This window comes from Onychostruthus taczanowskii, unplaced genomic scaffold, assembly GCF_017590055.1.
Source record: "Onychostruthus taczanowskii isolate IOZ18803 unplaced genomic scaffold, ASM1759005v1 scaffold400, whole genome shotgun sequence".
NCBI lineage: Eukaryota > Metazoa > Chordata > Aves > Passeriformes > Passeridae > Onychostruthus > Onychostruthus taczanowskii.
This window is the reverse complement of record NW_024501461.1, coordinates 40,217-55,450: the sequence shown is the minus strand read 5'-3', so window position 1 is coordinate 55,450 and position 15,234 is coordinate 40,217. Positions and strand designations below refer to the sequence as shown.

At 52.0% G+C, this 15,234-nt stretch overlaps 2 protein-coding genes across 2 annotated transcripts in view; one reads left to right on the top strand and one right to left on the bottom strand.

Moving 5' to 3' along the window:
- Positions 1-2,812: 2,812 nt before the first annotated feature.
- Positions 2,813-14,989, bottom strand: SELENBP1 (selenium binding protein 1). The gene is made up of 13 exons (XM_041413303.1): positions 14,849-14,989; positions 13,273-13,407; positions 11,928-11,984; positions 11,682-11,794; positions 10,896-11,081; positions 10,133-10,253; positions 9,546-9,728; positions 9,092-9,270; positions 7,340-7,418; positions 6,687-6,808; positions 6,507-6,599; positions 4,064-4,182; positions 2,813-3,109 (listed from the first exon to the last, which is right to left on the bottom strand). The coding sequence occupies exons 2-13, from the start codon at positions 13,274-13,276 to the stop codon at positions 2,947-2,949; spliced, it is 1,419 nt and encodes a 472-aa protein (XP_041269237.1). The 5' UTR covers positions 13,277-13,407; positions 14,849-14,989; the 3' UTR covers positions 2,813-2,946.
- The window catches only part of POGZ (pogo transposable element derived with ZNF domain), a 23,969-nt gene continuing 23,665 nt past the window's right edge, over positions 14,931-15,234 (top strand). The window contains exon 1 of the mRNA XM_041413304.1: positions 14,931-15,071. The gene's annotated coding sequence lies outside the window, so the exon portion shown is untranslated. The remainder of the gene's footprint in view (positions 15,072-15,234) is intronic.

Genomic DNA, 15,234 nt, shown 5'->3' with positions numbered 1-15,234 from the left:
GTAAGCCCAGTCCGTGTGTCCCAGTGCAAGCGCGTGTACGGCGGCCCCGCCACGCTGCAGCTGAGCCTGGACGGGAAGCGGCTCTACGTGACCAACTCCTTCTACAGCACCTGGGACCGGCAGTTCTACCCCAGCCTGATCAAGTGAGCCACTCCCGGCTGCCGAAGGCTCCCGGGCCCGGGCGGGCGTGGGGAAGGGGCCGCGACCCCCCCGGAGCCGCTCCCGGCCGGGGGGGATGGAGCAGAGCCCGGCTGAGCTCAGCCCAAGGGGGTCCGGCCTGGCCGGGCACGGCCTGAGCCCAGCCAGGGGGGCTAAGCCCCGGGGCCGAGGGCGGCGGCGGGGCCGGGACAATGCCCGGGCCGGGCTGCGGGAGGCTCCGGAGGAATTCCCGGCGCTGCCTCTTTTCCCGGGGCTTCGCTTCCAGCTGGCCATTTTATCCCCATTTTTCCATCAATTTTTTCCCTATTTTTCTCAATTTTATTTCTGCTTTCTCCCTATTTTACCTCTGATTTATCCCTATTTTTCCCCTCTCTTTTATCCTTGTTTTTATCTATTTCTGCCTCTATTTTATCTATATTTCCCCCTATTTTATCCCTATTTATTTTGTATTTTTTTCTTATCTATTCCCTTTTTATCCCTATCTTATCTCTATACAACAAACAAGGTGGAAAAATGTTGGCAAGTGACATGGTTTTTTTAACCAAAAATGCCAAAAATGCCCAAAAGCCCCAAAAGAAAAAAGCCATTTTACCTGCTGGAAGGAGAATTTTATTGGGATTTTTGATTTTTGATCAGAAATATCAGAGATGATTTTTAGGAGAGACTGCTACGGAATGGGAATTTTGGGAGCAGATGAAGCCCCAGGCACCCCAAATTCCCTGGGAAAAGGGGATGGAGAGAGGAAAGGAGCAGGAAAAAATGGGATAAATCCTGAATTTCCTGGGATCACAGCGAGCTGTCGGAGGTGCAGTCCCACATCCCCCCATTCCCCCCATTCCCGATGATTCCGGAACATTCCGGAACATTCCGGGGTCACAGCCAGATGTCGGAGGTGCAGTCCCACATCCCCCCATTCCCCCCATTCCCGATGATTCCGGAACATTCCGGAACATTCCGGGGTCACAGCCAGATGTCGGAGGTGCAGTCCCACATCCCCCCATTCCCCCCATTCCCGATGATTCCGGAACATTCCGGAACATTCCGGGGTCACAGCCAGATGTCGGAGGTGCAGTCCCACATCCCCCCATTCCCCCCATTCCCGATGATTCCGGAACATTCCGGAACATTCCGGGGTCACAGCCAGATGTCGGAGGTGCAGTCCCACATCCCCCCATTCCCCCCATTCCCGATGATTCCGGAACATTCCGGAACATTCCGGGGTCACAGCCAGATGTCGGAGGTGCAGTCCCACATCCCCCCATTCCCCCCATTCCCGATGATTCCGGAACATTCCGGAACATTCCGGGGTCACAGCCAGATGTCGGAGGTGCAGTCCCACATCCCCCCATTCCCCCCATTCCCGATGATTCCGGAACATTCCGGAACATTCCGGGGTCACAGCCAGATGTCGGAGGTGCAGTCCCACATCCCCCCATTCCCCCCATTCCCGATGATTCCGGAACATTCCGGAACATTCCGGGGTCACAGCCAGATGTCGGAGGTGCAGTCCCACATCCCCCCATTCCCCCCATTCCCGATGATTCCGGAACATTCCGGAACATTCCGGGGTCACAGCCAGATGTCGGAGGTGCAGTCCCACATCCCCCCATTCCCCCCATTCCCGATGATTCCGGAACATTCCGGAACATTCCGGGGTCACAGCCAGATGTCGGAGGTGCAGTCCCACATCCCCCCATTCCCCCCATTCCCGATGATTCCGGAACATTCCGGAACATTCCGGGGTCACAGCCAGATGTCGGAGGTGCAGTCCCACATCCCCCCATTCCCCCCATTCCCGATGATTCCGGAACATTCCGGAACATTCCGGGGTCACAGCCAGATGTCGGAGGTGCAGTCCCACATCCCCCCATTCCCCCCATTCCCGATGATTCCGGAACATTCCGGAACATTCCGGGGTCACAGCCAGATGTCGGAGGTGCAGTCCCACATCCCCCCATTCCCCCCATTCCCGATGATTCCGGAACATTCCGGAACATTCCGGGGTCACAGCCAGATGTCGGAGGTGCAGTCCCACATCCCCCCATTCCCCCCATTCCCGATGATTCCGGAACATTCCGGAACATTCCGGGGTCACAGCCAGATGTCGGAGGTGCAGTCCCACATCCCCCCATTCCCCCCATTCCCGATGATTCCGGAACATTCCGGAACATTCCGGGGTCACAGCCAGATGTCGGAGGTGCAGTCCCACATCCCCCCATTCCCCCCATTCCCGATGATTCCGGAACATTCCGGAACATTCCGGGGTCACAGCCAGATGTCGGAGGTGCAGTCCCACATCCCCCCATTCCCCCCATTCCCGATGATTCCGGAACATTCCGGAACATTCCGGGGTCACAGCCAGATGTCGGAGGTGCAGTCCCACATCCCCCCATTCCCCCCATTCCCGATGATTCCGGAACATTCCGGAACATTCCGGGGTCACAGCCAGATGTCGGAGGTGCAGTCCCACATCCCCCCATTCCCCCCATTCCCGATGATTCCGGAACATTCCGGAACATTCCGGGGTCACAGCCAGATGTCGGAGGTGCAGTCCCACATCCCCCCATTCCCCCCATTCCCGATGATTCCGGAACATTCCGGAACATTCCGGGGTCACAGCCAGATGTCGGAGGTGCAGTCCCACATCCCCCCATTCCCCCCATTCCCGATGATTCCGGAACATTCCGGAACATTCCGGGGTCACAGCCAGATGTCGGAGGTGCAGTCCCACATCCCCCCATTCCCCCCATTCCCGATGATTCCGGAACATTCCGGAACATTCCGGGGTCACAGCCAGATGTCGGAGGTGCAGTCCCCCCCCGGGTAGCGCACCTCGTGCGCCAGGCAGGGCCCGCCCGGCTCCTTCCCGAAATCCAGCAGGAATTTGGGATTGACGGCCAGGCCGCCGCGCTCCGTGTCCACGTCCAGCTGCAGCAGCACCGAGCCCTCCCTGCAACACCGGGAAAACGCGGGAATTAAAACAGGAACCGGGAAAAGGGGCTGGGGCAGGGAAAGGCTGGGCTGATGTGATTAAAATGACAGAGTTAATCATCAACTAATAACCCAAAATTCACCCCAAAGTTCCCCCTCAAAAAGAGCCCAACATTTGGAATTAACAAAATTTAATTGGTTATGAATTAATTATTAATTATTGTTATTAATTGTTAATAATTGACAAATACAGATTATTAATCAATGCATGACCAATTAAGGACCAATCAGCAAGCAATTAATAACCATTTAACCATCAACTAGCAACCATTTAACCAACCATCAACTAGCAACCATTTAACCATCAACTAACAACCATTTAAGCACCAATTAATAACCATTTAACCATCAACTAACAACCAGTTAACCATCAACTAACAACCATTTAACCATCAACTAACAGCCATTTAACCATCCACTAACAACCATTTAACCATCCACTAACAACCATTTAACCATCAGCTAACAACCAGTTAACCACCAACTAACCACCATTTAAGCACCAATTAATAACCATTTAACCATCAGCTAACAACCAGTTAACCATCAACTAACCACCATTTAACCATCAACTAACAACCAGTTAACCATCAGCTAACAACCATTTAACCATCAACTAACCGCCATTTAAGCACCAATTAATAACCATTTAACCATCAACTAACAACCAGTTAACCATCAACTAACAACCAGCTAACCATCAACTAACAACCATTTCAGCACCAACTAATAACCATTTAACCATCAACTAACAACCAGTTAACCACCAACTAACCGCCATTTAAGCACCAATGAAAGCCCAGCCATTACCGATGGATAACCAGCTAACAAGCAGTAACCAGAAGCGGTTCTCGACCCCCCATGACCCAAGCAGCGGGCGGCAGACCCCCGGAGTGCCCGGCAGGGGGCTCACGTGAGCAGGCTGGGGTAGAACTGCCGGTCCCAGGCGCTGAACAGCGACGTGGTGACGTAGAGCCGGCGCCCGTCCAGGCTCAGCTGCAGCATCTGCGGCCCCCCCGGGATCCTCTTCCCCTGGGATTGGGAAAAACATCCAGGGGTTCCGAAGTTACCGAGTGGGGAGGGGCCAATCCTCAGCTTTGGGGGGAAAATGGAGTTTTTGGGGAAAAACGCATCCACGGGTTCCAAAGTTACTGAGTGGGGAGGGGCCAATCCTCAGCTTTGGGGGGAAAATGGAGTTTTTGGGGAAAAACGCATCCACGGGTTCCAAAGTTACTGAGTGGGGAGGGGCCAATCCTCAGCTTTGGGGGGAAAATGGAGTTTTTCGGCAGTTTTTGGGGAAAAACCCATCCACGGGTTCCAAAGTTACTGAGTGGGGAGGGGCCAATCCTCAGCTTTGGGGGGGAAAATGGAATTTTTGGGGAGTTTGTGGGGGAAAAAACCATCCAGGGGCTCCGAAATCCCAGATTCAGGAGCAGCAAATCCTCAGTTTTGGGGAAAAAAATGGAATTTTTGGGGAAAAAACCATCCAGGGGCTCTGAAATCCCCGAGTGGGGAGCGGCCAATCCACAGCTTTGGGGGAAAAATGGAATTTTTTGGGAGTTTTTGGGGGAAAAAAACATCCAGGGGCTCCGAAATTCCAGATTCAGGAGCGGCCAATCCTCAGTTTTGGGGAAAAAAATGGAATTTTTGGGGAAAAAACCATCCAGGGGTTCCAAAGTTACCGCGTGGGGAGGGGCCAATCCTCAGCTTTGGGGGGGAAAATGGAATTTTTGGGGAGTTTGTGGGGGAAAAAACCATCCAGGGGCTCTGAAATCCCCGAGTGGGGAGCGGCCAATCCACAGCTTTGGGGGAAAAATGGAATTTTTTGGGAGTTTTTGGGGGAAAAAAACATCCAGGGGCTCCGAAATTCCAGATTCAGGAGCGGCCAATCCTCAGTTTTGGGGAAAAAAATGGAATTTTTGGGGAAAAAACCATCCAGGGGTTCCAAAGTTACCGCGTGGGGAGGGGCCAATCCTCAGCTTTGGGGGGGAAAATGGAATTTTTGGGGAGTTTGTGGGGGAAAAAACCATCCAGGGGCTCTGAAATCCCCGAGTGGGGAGCGGCCAATCCACAGCTTTGGGGGAAAAATGGAATTTTTTGGGAGTTTTTGGGGGAAAAAAACATCCAGGGGCTCCGAAATTCCAGATTCAGGAGCGGCCAATCCTCAGTTTTGGGGAAAAAAATGGAATTTTTGGGGAAAAAACCATCCAGGGGTTCCAAAGTTACCGCGTGGGGAGGGGCCAATCCTCAGCTTTGGGGGGGAAAATGGAATTTTTGGGGAGTTTGTGGGGGAAAAAACCATCCAGGGGCTCTGAAATCCCCGAGTGGGGAGCGGCCAATCCACAGCTTTGGGGGAAAAATGGAATTTTTTGGGAGTTTTTGGGGGAAAAAAACATCCAGGGGCTCCGAAATTCCAGATTCAGGAGCGGCCAATCCTCAGTTTTGGGGAAAAAATTTGAATTTTTGGGGAGTTTTTGGGGAAAAAACCATCCAGGGGCTCTGAAATCCCCGAGTGGGGAGCGGCCAATCCACAGCTTTGGGGGAAAAATGGAATTTTTTGGGAGTTTTTGGGGGAAAAAAACATCCAGGGGCTCCGAAATCCCGGATTCAGGAGCAGCAAATCCTCAGTTTTGGGGAGTAAATGGAATTTATTTGGGAAAAAGCCATCCAGGGGCTCCGAAATCCCGGATTCAGGAGCAGCAAATCCTCAGTTTTGGGGAGTAAATGGAATTTTTTTGGGAAAAAACCATCCAGGGGCTACAAAATCTCCGAGTCAGGAGCGGCCAATCCTCAGTTTTGGGGAGAAAAAGGAATTTTTGGGGAATTTTTGCCTCAGGATGGGAGTACTGGAATGGCTGGAGATGAGTCAGGGAATAAAGGATGAAGGGTTTGGAATGCTCTGGAATTTTTTTTAGAGGATTCTGGAATGCTTAAGGTTGGAAAAACCCCACGGGAGACACCAAATCCAAGGGTTTTTCCCATTTTTTGGCAGGAATTCCCTTTTCTGGTTCTTTTTGTCCCATCCTCACTTCCCCAAGAGATTTTCCTAGAATTCCAGGGGTGAAAATTCCAGAGTTTCCTTGTCCTGGGGGTGTCCAAGAGATTTTTTTATTCCCCATCTTAGAATTTCCCATGGAAAAACCATCAATTAATGGTTGAAGTGGAATATCCGTGAATTTTTCCTCAAATTTCTTAATTCCATGCTTTTTTCCCGAGAAAAAATTGGGATTTCTGGGATGTAACCTATCCCTAAAGAAGGAAAATCCAGGTGGGAACAACCTCAGGAGGGGTTTTGGATGTCGGGAATCTCCAAAAATCTGGGAAGAATCGGGGAAAAAAAATTTGGGAATCTTCACCTGGATCACGCACGGCTCCGGCTGATCCTGCAATTCCCGATCCTCCACCACGGTCACACCTCCCCCTTTGGAGATGCTGCCTCCCAGAAAAACCTGGAAAACCATTCAAATCCATGGGAAAACGGAGTGAATCCCTTGAAAACCGCGGGAATTGGGTTTTTTTGGGAATTCCTTCCTCACCTGCCCCACCAGTTTGGGGTTTTTGGGGTCGGAGATGTCGTACTGGCGCACGTCCCCGTGGAGCCAGCAGCTGAAGTACAGGAATCTGTCGTCCAGGGAAATCAGGATATCCGTGATCAGCCCTTCCCGAGGGAATTCCAGAGAAAAATCAGGGAATGGCAGCTGAGAGAATCCCAGAAATCCCCAAGTTCCCGCGTGGAAATGCCAAAAAATGGGGTGGGGAAGGAGTGGGAGGGACAAAGTCAACGTCGGAAATTATTCCTGAATTCCCGGGGGAACTTCCAGAATTCCTGAGGAAATCCAGACCCAAATTCCAGGGATTTTTATGGAGAAAAAAAGGATGGAGCCAATTCAAATGCAAATTCAAAGGATTTTCGTGGGACATCAACCTTGGTAATTGTTCCAAGTCTCTCCAGCATTCCCAGGCTCATTCCTGAGCAAACCCAGACCCAAATTCCAAGGATTTTCCTGGAAAATCCCACCCCCAGCACAGAGCAGATCCCACTCTGGGGTTCCTTTGCTCATCCCAAAATTCTCCCTCAAAAAGACCCCAACATTTGGAATTTTTTGCCATTTAAGCATAGAATTCCACCAAAATCTGCTCTGGATCCACAAGAAAATTCCCAAATTTTTCCCAAATTTCTCCCACTGACCTGGCATTTCTGGGAGGAGCCATCCTTGCACTTTCTTGTTGGGCACCTCAATCACCTTCTCTGCTTCCCATTTTCCTTCCTGAGGGACGGAAAGCATGGAATTATCCTTCCCAAATTCCCAAAACACATGGAATATCCACTCCACACCACAATCCCACAGCAGTTAAACCACAGAGATTCCCCTAAAACCCCAGGAATTCCAAGAAAAAAACCCAAAACCCCTCTGGAATCCCATGGAAAAAGCCCCAATTCCTGAAGGTTTTGCCCCAAATCCCAGGAATTCCATGGAAAAACCTCAAAACCCTCCAGAACCCCACAGCAAAAGCCCCGATTCCTGCAGGTTCTGCCCCAAACCCTCCTTAATCCCACAGCAAAAGCCCCAATTCCTGCAGGTTCCGCCCCAAAAAGCCCCAATTCCCGCAGGTTGTGCCCCACACCCTCCTTAACCCCACGCCAAAATCCCCGATGATTCCTGCAGGTTCTGCCCCAAACCCTCCTTAATCCCACAGCAAAAGCCCCAATTCCTGCAGGTTGTGCCCCAAATCCCAGGAATTCCATTGAAAAACCTCAAAAGCCTCCAGAATCCCACAGCAAAAGCCCCGATGATTCCTGCAGGTTTTGCCCCAAACCCTCCTTTTTCCCATGAAAAAAGCCCCAATTCCTGCAGGTTCTGCCCCAAACCCTCCAGAACCCCACGCCAAAAGCCCCGACGATTCCCGCAGGTTGTGCCCCAAACCCTCCAGAACCCCACAGCAAAAGCCCCAATTCCTGCAGGTTTTGCCCCAAACCCTCCTTAATCCCATGAAAACAGCCCCGATTCCTGCAGGTTTTGCCCCAAACCCTCCTTAACCCCACACCAAATTCCCCGATGATTCCTGCAGGTTCTGCCCCAACCCCTCCAGACCCCCACGCCAAAAGCCCCGACGATTCCCGCAGGTTGTGCCCCACACCCTCCAGAACCCCACAGCAAAAGCCCCGATGATTCCTGCAGGTTCTGCCCCAACCCCTCCAGACCCCCACGCCAAAAGCCCCGACGATTCCCGCAGGTTGTGCCCCACACCCTCCAGAACCCCACAGCAAAAGCCCCGATGATTCCTGCAGGTTCTGCCCCAACCCCTCCAGACCCCCACGCCAAAAGCCCCGACGATTCCCGCAGGTTGTGCCCCACACCCTCCAGAACCCCACAGCAAAAGCCCCGATGATTCCTGCAGGTTCTGCCCCAACCCCTCCAGACCCCCACGCCAAAAGCCCCGACGATTCCCGCAGGTTGTGCCCCACACCCTCCAGAACCCCACAGCAAAAGCCCCGATGATTCCTGCAGGTTCTGCCCCAACCCCTCCAGACCCCCACGCCAAAAGCCCCGACGATTCCCGCAGGTTGTGCCCCAAACCCTCTGGATTCCCACGCCAAATTCCCCGATGATTCCCGCAGGTTGTGCCCCACATCCTCCAGAACCCCCCAGCAAATTCCCCGATGATTCCTGCAGGTTGTGCCCCAAACCCTCCTTAACCCCACGCCAAATTCCCCGATGATTCCCGCCGGTTCTGCCCCAAACCCTCCAGAACCCCACGCCAAATTCCCCGATGATTCCCGCAGGTTGTGCCCCAAACCCTCCTTAACCCCACGCCAAATTCCCCGATGATTCCCGCCGGTTCTGCCCCACACCCTCCAGAACCCCACACCAAATTCCCCGACGATTCCCGCAGGTTCCACCCCGAACAGCCCCGCGTGCAGCCCATCCCGCGGGCTCACGGGGCCGCGCTGGAAGCGCTGCACGTGGCCGCTCAGGGCGCAGCCCACGAAGCCCAGCGCGGCGCGCGGCTCGTGCAGGAAGCGGATCTCCAGCGGCACGGAGCCCGCGCCCAGCTCCAGCTCCTGCACCAGGCGCCGCTCGGCCCAGTCCCACACGTTGATGCGGCGCCCGTAGTGCCCTGGGAAAGAGGAGATGTTCCCAAAATTCCCGGTTTTTATGGGATATTTAGCCCATATGGGATATTCGGACAGAGACTGGGGATAAAAGAGGGATGCAGGAAAAAAATTGGGATTTTTTTGATTTTTTTTTAGGGGTTTTACGGGCGGGAGGTTGAATTTTTGAGGAGTTTTTAAGGTGAAAATTTGGATTTTTTTAAAGTTTTCACTGTCAAAAATTGTGGTTTTTATGAGTTTCTGCTGTCAGGAATGGAGTTTTCCAGGATTTCCCACTGACCTTTCTCCACATCCTTGGGATCGAAGCCCTGGGTCAGGATTTTGGGGACGCCCCACTCGGTGCTGAGCATGACGTTGTGCCGGGGCTGGTACCAGAAGTCGTAGCCCAAATTTGGGATTTTTCCTCCTTTCTCCCAGTTTCCTTTCACTTCAAAGGTTTCTCCATCCAGGAGGACAAAAGTGCCTGGAAAGAATTCCCAAAAAAAGGAGTTTGGAAAGATTTATAGCGCCTGAAATAAAGCAAATTAATTTTTTTTATTTGCACATTATAATTATTATATTTACCAATAATAATAATAATAGTTCCTAAAATTATTTCCCATTATTTTATTACTGCTAATAACAACAATTTTCCAGGATTTTATCTTTTCCTACAATAGTAACTCCTAAGATTATTTTGCTTTACACAAAGCAAATTATTTATTTACACCTACTTCCATTTTTTTTTTTAAAATTAAACGAAACATAAAAGCAGCCTGGAAAATCAATTAAAAACTGCAGGAATGTGCTAAAATTCCAAGTTTTGCAGGATTTTGCAGGAGAATGAAGGCCTGGGGATGTTTGGTGGGATCTGGAGGAATTCCGAACCTTTTCCGTTGCCGTCAGGATCCCCCAGGCAGCTGATGAGGATCTCGCCGGAGCCCAGGCAGTGGGAGGTGTGCGGGAACGCCGCGCTCGCCTTGCGGGCCAGCTCCTCGGCCTCCACCACCTGGGAGGGGAAAATGAGGAAATGGGGAAATTCTGAGAAAAATACCTTGGCTTCCACCACCTGGAATGGGAATGGGGAAAATGCTGGGGAAAATGGGGAAAATCTGGGGAAAATGGGGAAATTCTGGGGAAAATGGGGAAATTCTGGGGAAAATGGGGAAATTCTGGGGAAAATGGGGAAATTCTGGGGAAAATGGGGAAATTCTGGGGAAAATGGGGAAATTCTGGGGAAAGTGGGGAAAATTCCTTGGCCTCCACCACCTGGAACGGGGAATGGGGAAAACTCTGGGGAAAATGGGAAAATTCTGGGGAAAATGGGAAAATTCTGGGAAAAATGGGGAAAATTCCTCGGCTTCCACCACCTGGAACGGGGAAAATGGAAAAATTCCTCAGCTTCCACCACCTGGAATGGGGAAAATGGGGAAAATTCCTGGAAATATACATGTTGGGGGAAAATGGGGATTTGTGGGCAAAGGTTTGTGGGAATGTTTGAGGGGAAAAGGGGGAAAAAAGGTGAAAAAAAGAGAACAAATCAGCGGGGAAAAAAGGAAGCGGGGAAAAAAGGCAAAAATCGGGATAAAAGGATGAAAAAAGTGAAAAATAAGTGTGGAAATAAAGCAGGAAAAAAGGGGGAATTCCAAACCTTGTGCAGCCTGGGCGCCTTGGGGTCGGTACCCACATCCACGACGTAGACGCGGGAGGAGACGAGGCAGGGCAGGATCAGGAAATTCCTGGATTTGGAGGGGTCGCCGTGGCAGCTGCTGCAGGCGTTCCAGCCCGAGTGGTGCAGCTCGTCCCCCACGTGCGGCATGGGCAGCCGGTGGATCACCTGCAAGGCGCGGCCCGCTCCAGCTCCCGGCCTGCGCCGCCCCGCCGGGAGCGCCGCCCCGCCGGGGCCGCGGGAGCACCGGGCAGCCCGGCTCGTCCTCCGGGATTTGGGATCCCGGGTTCTCCCAGGGTGTTCAGGTTCAGGATTAATGGGTCTCCATTTCCCAGATTCAGGACACCGGGTTGTCCTGGTTTCCCAGATTTGTGAGCCCAGGTTTCCTCAGATTTTCAGTTTCCCAGATTTAGGATGCCAGGTTCCCCCGGATTTTCCCAGATCCAGGATCCCAGGTTCCCCCACATTCAGGATCCCAGGTACCCCGGATTTTCCTGGATTCAAGGTCCCAGATTGCCCCGGATTTTCCGACATTCAGGATCCCAGGTTCTCCTGGATTTAGGATCCCAGATTCCCCTGGATTTTCCCAGATTCAGCATCTCAGATTCTCCCGGATTTTCCCACATTCAGGATCCCGTGTTCCCCCGGATCCCATGTTCCCCCGGATCCCATGTTCCCCCGGATCCCAGGTTCCCCCGGATCCCAGGTTCCCCCGGATCCCGTGTTCCCCACACTCCCCCGGATCCCCGGGGCTCCCCAGGCCCGTACCTGGCAGTACCGAGGGGATTCGGGATCCACATCCACGGTGGCCAGGAAGTCGGGAATGCCGAGGCCGGTGTTGCGGTAGATGCAGGGCACGTAGAGCAGCCGCTCCCGGGGCCCTGCGGGCACACTCCGGCCTCAGCATTCCAGCTTTTCCCAGCCCGCATTCCAGCTTTTCCCAGCCCGCAGCCGCCTCCCCTGCCCCGACCCCAAAGCAGCTCCGGGATTTGGGAATGCCGGCCCGGCACTTGCCTTTCATGGCCTCCAGAGGGCTGGGATAGCCCGGCCCGCACGATCCGCATCTTCCCGCTGGAAAAGGGCAGAATTCCATCATTCCCACATCCCAAAAATCCTGGGAATTCGGGGTCTTCCATTGGGTCCTCACTGCCAATTTCCCAGCCTTAAATCTATGGAATTCCCCCCTTCCCAATTCCTTATTCCCAGTTTCTCACTGCTCATTCCCAATTTCTGAGCCTTGGATTTGTTAATTCCAGGGGAAAAAAAAAACATTGGAATTTATCCCAATTTTTGGCTCTCCTAGTTGTCCCAAAGTGTCAGATTAGGAGGGATAAATTTGGGATTTTAGCAAGGGCTGGAAAGAATGGGAATTTCTTTGGAATATTTATTATTTCTTTGGATATTTATTATTCATATTTAATGAATATTGCAAGTTCCAGGGAGGCAAATCCAGATTAAATTTGGGAAAAATAAAATTCAGATTCAAATGAAAACAACAGAGAAGCCACTGGAAAAAAAAAAAATCCAGGAATTTCAGGGATCTTCCCCCAAAAACCCAAATTCCCAAGGAAATTTAGGGAGCTCATTTCTCAGAGCATTCCAGGATTTATTTCCTTCCACAATCCCCAACTTTTTGGAGCCTCCAGGTCCTTCCAGGCCTGTCAATCATTCCCAAAGTTTTTTATTGACTTCCAGGAACTCGGAGCCAAAAAAAATTCCTCAAAAAAATCCCACTTGGGAGTGAAAAAATTCCAGGAAATTCAGGATATTTTTTGTTAGAATATTGACATTTTTTGGCTACACAGAATTCCTACTAAAAATTCCTCATTTTTGGCTGGGTTTGATCCCAAAATTCCTGCTATTTTCCCTCTGCTTTGAACTCCCAATAATTCCCTGGAAACGGTTTCCAAGTTTTTGGCCCCTCCCACTTTTTCCACAGAGCCAAAAGTCAAAGTTCATGGAAATCCGAGGTTTTGTCCTCAAAAAAAAAAGAAATTATCAGGAAAAGTATCCTGGAAATCAAGGATTTATCTGCAAAAATATGGAATACGTCGGGGAAAAGCTCAAATCTGATCTTTAAGGATTTTTCCAAGAGTTTTTCCCGTTCCCAAGCAGCAATTCCAGGAGTTTCTCCCAGTTTTTAGAAGCCTAAGGATTAGAAATTCCCAATTAATTCGACGGAAAATGGATTTTAATGAAGGAATGCAAGCTCTTAGTCAAAACCCGGGGGGGGTTTAGGGAATATTTAAATATTTTAACCCAGGCAAAAGCTCGACCTTCACCCCTGCCACCCCCGGGAAGCCAAAAGCAGCAAATCCCGGGATTTTTGGGGTCGTTGGGGGATTTTGGGATCTCTTACCCATCCTGGACCGGGCTGGGAACGGCAATTCGCGGAGTTTCGGTGGATTTTTGTGGAGAAACAGCCGGGGAAGGCTCGGAAATCCAGGGGAAAGGGGAGGGGTTCGGGAGAGGAGGAGCCGAGGGAGGATCCAGGCTGCGGAAAAAAACAAAATTCCACCTTAAAATGCCAAAGGGAAACTTCCCAACTTCTCCCTCCGTGGAATTCCCGCTTTCCCCCGCGTGTTTCTCCTTTTTATTGCGAATTTTCCTGGGTTTTTGTTCCAGCCTGGAGAAAGAATTTGGGAATAGCGAGGGAGGGAGGAGTTTTGGCTGAAAAAAATCGGGATTTTGGTTCAAAACCTCGGGATTTTGGGAATGTTTCCAGGGATTTTTTTCTCCTCAGGATTTCAGCAACTTTTGAAAATATTTTGTGGCTTTTCTGGGTGGAAAAAATTCAAAAAAATTTTAATTTTTTTTTTTTCCTCTGGAAAATCAGGATTTCATTCCTAATTCCTGCTGGGGTTGTCCCTAATGAGAATTAATTTTTAAATTAAAGATTATTAATTCCTTTAGTATGAATTTTTTTAGGAATCTGCCTTTTTTTTTTCCTCCTCTGAGGGAATGTTTATTTTGGAATTTCCAAAATATTCCCATTTTCTTATATCCCTGCTTTTTCCACGAACCACCAGGAAAAGGAAATTTTTCTGCTACGAAAAAAGATATTTTAATTATTATTTCGGGATTGTTCCTTTATTATTGAAGAGATTTAAATTCTTATTTTTCCAATTTTTGGCTGTTTTTCACTCATTTTTTTGGGCTGTTTTACCAACACCTGCCCCACATGGGAGATTTTGCCCTGATCTGGACAATCTTGACCTGAGGTGGAGAATTTTTACCTCGAGTAGAGAATTATTGCCCTCATCTGGACAATTTTGGCCTCAGGGGGCTAATTTTTACCTCAGGTAGAGAATTATTGCCCTCATCTGGACGGTTTTGGCCTCAGGGGGAGATTTTTTGCCCTCAGCTGGACGATTTTGGCCTGAGGTGGGAGATTTCGGCCAGGAGCCCCGAGCACCCCTCAGCTGTGGGGGCTGACGGCTGCTCACAGCCCGCCCGGCCCTGAGGGGCTCTCGGGCCGCTCACAGCCAGCGCGGGACACCGGGCCGGGAGCATCGCCTCAGCCCGCGGGGCAGCGCCGGCCGCTCCTCCCGCCGCTCCCCAGGCCCTCAGCCGCTCAGAGCCCCTCGGCCCCGCAGCAGTGGCGGACCCATGAGGGGCAGAGCCGTGAGGGGCGGGAGGGGGTCGCGACCCAGCGGCGCCATTTTCCCCCCCCCTTCCCCTTCCCTCCCTCAGCCGCCTCAGGGTCCGGCCCCCGTGACGTCACCGCGCGCAGGCGGAAGTGACGTCAGCGGTATCCCTCCGCCGGCCAGGTCCCCTTTTTGTGTGTGTGGTGTGTGTGTTGTGTGTGGTGCGGCTGCGGGCGCCGCGCGCCTGTATCAGCCCGCCGGGCCCGACGACCTTTTTTTTCTTATCCCCCCCCCCCTTTTCCGTGAGGGGTGAAGTAGAGGAAGGGGGGGGAAAAAACCCATACGCACGCCAAGCACGGAGCCGCCCCCCGGCAGAACGTAGAGAGGGCGAGCAGAGCCAGGGATAATTCCTTCTTCTTCATCATCACCATCTTCATCCTCCTCCTCCTCCTCAGCATCCCGCCAAGTGTGAGGGGGGGGGCTCATGCCACCTGCCCCCGCGCCCTGCGGGTCGCCTCGCCCGGAGAGCGGCGGAGCCCCGTAGGAGCGAGCGGCGGCAGCGCTGAGGAAGGTGAGGCGGGGGGCGCGGGGAAGCGGGGGATGAAGGCGGCAACCCCCCTCGGGGGTGGCGGCGGCGGGAGATGGAGATGGGGGGGATCGGTGACGGTGGAACCGGCTCGAACCGCCCGGGAATGGGGGAGAAGGAGGGAATGAAGGAGGGGGGGGGGGGGGCG